This window comes from Phalaenopsis equestris, unplaced genomic scaffold, assembly GCF_001263595.1.
Source record: "Phalaenopsis equestris unplaced genomic scaffold, ASM126359v1 Scaffold000420, whole genome shotgun sequence".
In the NCBI taxonomy this organism is placed as follows: Eukaryota; Viridiplantae; Streptophyta; class Magnoliopsida; order Asparagales; family Orchidaceae; genus Phalaenopsis; species Phalaenopsis equestris.
This window is the reverse complement of record NW_018164861.1, coordinates 539,018-542,386: the sequence shown is the minus strand read 5'-3', so window position 1 is coordinate 542,386 and position 3,369 is coordinate 539,018. Positions and strand designations below refer to the sequence as shown.

The 3,369-nt window shown below is 46.1% G+C and overlaps 1 protein-coding gene across 1 annotated transcript in view; it reads right to left on the bottom strand.

Moving 5' to 3' along the window:
* Positions 1-538: 538 nt before the first annotated feature.
* Positions 539-3,369, bottom strand: part of LOC110027206 (protein LONGIFOLIA 1-like) — a 3,650-nt gene continuing 819 nt past the window's right edge. Inside the window, 3 exon segments of the mRNA XM_020728533.1 lie at positions 539-1,920; positions 2,130-2,337; positions 2,442-3,369. The exon segment at positions 2,442-3,369 is cut by the window's right edge and continues 6 nt beyond it. Of these exon segments, the coding sequence (XP_020584192.1) occupies positions 1,310-1,920; positions 2,130-2,337; positions 2,442-3,369 (1,747 nt within the window). The 3' untranslated portion in view covers positions 539-1,309.

Below are 3,369 nucleotides of genomic sequence, written 5' to 3'. Positions count from 1 at the left end.
GGGATTTTTCATTTTATTTCTTACAATTTGTGTTATAAATTCAAGCACCATGCAAAAATATTCAAGGTCCTTTAAACACAATAAACTAATCTCTACTACAATTCAACACTTTGCTATGATAAGAAGAACACACTCCAATCCTCTTCCCACTCAAGTAAAATTGGTGAAAAAGAAATTCAAGCATGGTCCCCAATGCTACTACGTGTGCATGTCTTAATTTTTCTTCACACACCATCAATGGCTATCGGGGAACGCGTGAAAGCAACAAATGTAATACTCCTTCAGATTTAATTGTTCCATTTCACTTTGATTTTTAGTATTAAATTTGGGCATAATTCGGTTTATTTTCTTAGTTCCACAAAATTGAACTGCTTATGAAATTGAACAAGTGTTCATCAATGGAATCAAGCATAAAATTTAAATCCAACATTGTATTTTGAATTCTAGATTAATTAGATTTCTTATTGAAATGAAATAAAAAGGGGAATTTACATAATCACAGCACTCAAAATATCATGATTTATATATTTTACATTTAATCATATTACTATTTACATCATTTAACATTATGATAACTTTGTTAATAGATCTCACTCAACGCTCAACGGATGAGAAATGAGGCTGATTAGGTTTAGAGACAAAGTAGGCAAGGCTAAAAAGGATAAAAAACTATAAACAATCTATTAATCTTCGTGGGCCGAGGCCAACTTGCAAGGATGTGAACGGGGCCATAGTAGTCAACATGGACCCAGCCACCATTAATAAAATTATGAGTAAGCCCAATATGCAGTCCTGGCCTACCAACCGAAGCCCTGCGCAAATATAGTAACAATTCAAACATTGCCCTAAAGAAAAATGAATGGTGCCATTTTAGACCGCGCATCGCCATTACGCACACTTTCCCTAAATAACCAACACTCAAAGAAGACGCAAATAAGTGAGTGCGCCGTGCACCCGTCAAGGAAAGCCGTTCGTTACGGTCCAAGAAGTTCAACGATGGCTGCTAAGACATATATGTTGGGTAGAGTCTCACATCATCCAATAGCGACGCCCATGTGACCTGCCTGTCCTGTCCAGGCTCCACACTAGCCAATAGTCTCTACGGTTTTACACATGCCAATTTTAAATGCTACACATAAGATAGGATCAACCGGCACACCGGTCATGGTCATTGGCTTCCTATATTAAGATCGAAGGAGATAAATGGTACAACAGATGACCTCACACATCTTTCTATAAAAAAACAGAATTAGGACCTTTATAAAACACAGGTTTGGGTTTTTGCGAGGATTTAGATTTGGCGGGAAATTCAAAATACGAGCTTCCGGCGGGGGAGAGCCGTGGCTCGGCTCTTGCCAGCCAAATCCGCTAGATCTCGGATGGTATCAGCTACCAGATCCTTGAATAACTGCCGCTCGATGTGGAGCACAGCAGCTGACATATCAGTCCCCGAAACCGTCCAGTCCTGCTCTCCGGCTGCGGTCATCGCCATGTCATGCTTTATCACCCTTTCAGTCAGTTCTACCACGTTATCCGTTGAGGTATGATTCCGGAGCCACTGCACCTCCTCCCACACCTCTTGCAGCAGCGAGCTCTCGGTGCTGGCGAATGTGCCGGGAGAGCAGGTGAAGGCCGTCCAGGGGGTCACATGGCGCTTGCGCTCAACAATCTCGGTGACGGTGTCGTAGACATGGCGCTGGTGGAGAACTGAGGCCATGGAGGAGCCGGCGGTCAAGTGGTGCTGCTCGAGGGCAGAGAATCGGCCGGCTGGGTTATCAAAGCGGTCAGTTTCGCGCAGGACGTAAGCCACGAAAGCATAATCATCTCCCTGACCCGCATTGATTTCCTTCGCGGGCCCATTACTAAATTCGAATCCGGCGCTAGGAGGAGCGTTGCTCTTCCGGTGGTCATCCCAATCTGCTATTGAATTGAAGGCCGAAGAAATAAATCATATACTGACTCAATTTTGTCAACAACAAGAATGATCCACAAAAAAAAGGAACGGAAAATAAAAAATCGATCAAGGACGACGATGGCTTTCCACCAGGAAAAATAAGCCATATATGCAAGCGATGAGAAAACGCGGTTGCATCCGGCTGGAACCAGTCATGATTTGAGCTGCGATGTACCTTTGAAGTCGATGGAGCGCTTGGGTAGCGGGGAGGCGGTGTTGTCCTCGGAAAGGAAGTTTGACTCGAGGACCGACACAGGGCTAGGTTGCTGATCCGTCGAGGCAACCTGCTCTGCGGATGACGTTATGGCTGCAATACTGTGCAGCAGCTTGTCGCATCTTTCTAAAAGGGTACGCTCAGTCCTGCATTCCTCTGTGCACGTTCTCTGCAGCCAGTAAAAATGTGTATAGTGATGAAATCATCAAAAAAAATTTAAGGATGAAGTTTATTATGTATAGTGAGGAGGAGAAGAAAATAGTTGAAATGTACTTGGAAATCGAATTGAGAAACGGGGCTAATAATGCCGGCATCGGAGAAGGCATAATCCTCTGGTACTGAATATACCTTTTCTCTAGGTGAAATCTCCGGCTTCTGACGTTGAATCCTTGAATATCGTAAGCCAACATGATCCGATCCCAGACTCTTAGGGCTTGCTACAGGGGACTGAACGGCTGGGACTCTGCGCGTAGGCTGTGAAGGCTTTTTCCCTTCGACATTACTCCGTCGCCCGGGAGAGCTAATGGGGCTCCTCGACGACTCGTTCAGTTCAGGCGGTCTCATGGGGCTCTTGGGAACGGAGTTCCGCCGGGACTTCGCGGAAGGAACGATTTCTGGTACAGTTGGGCGGCAACGGGAAACAGATCGGTGTTGCAGGGGAAGTCGCCCGCTTTCTGCTGATCTTGGTAGAAGCTTAGGCGTCGGCCTCTTGAGGATTATTGGAGACTCAGTTGTCGCCGAGATGGGTATCGCGTAGTTGTTGATGGCGTCGAAACTGTCCACACAAGGAAGTTCTGGTAGTTTGGTATGGAGAAGCCCCTTCAGCTGCAGGGCTTCGAGAATTTGCTTCAGAGTCTCCAAATCCTTGGCAGGCTCTTCAATGCCTCGCATCCTGAGCCGCTTCTCTATTTCGTCGTACATGGATCCGGTACGCTTTGGCTCCGGGAAGAATTCTTGAGCTTCAAAGTAAGTCCTCCTCTTGAGAGGATCCGGCGGAACCCGCGGAGGCTCTGGCTTTGAGTTTTGAAGCCTAAACTCTGAGTAATCAAGTTTCCGAGGTCGGAGGAGCTCTACGGGTGGATTTGGAGAAAGCTTCTCAAAATTGTACTGCCAAAGATCTCGAGAAACACGGGACTCCGAAGCCGATCGCCGGAGCTCGGATCTTTTATGTTGCTCTTCATTGCAGTCGACTGGAAGAGCG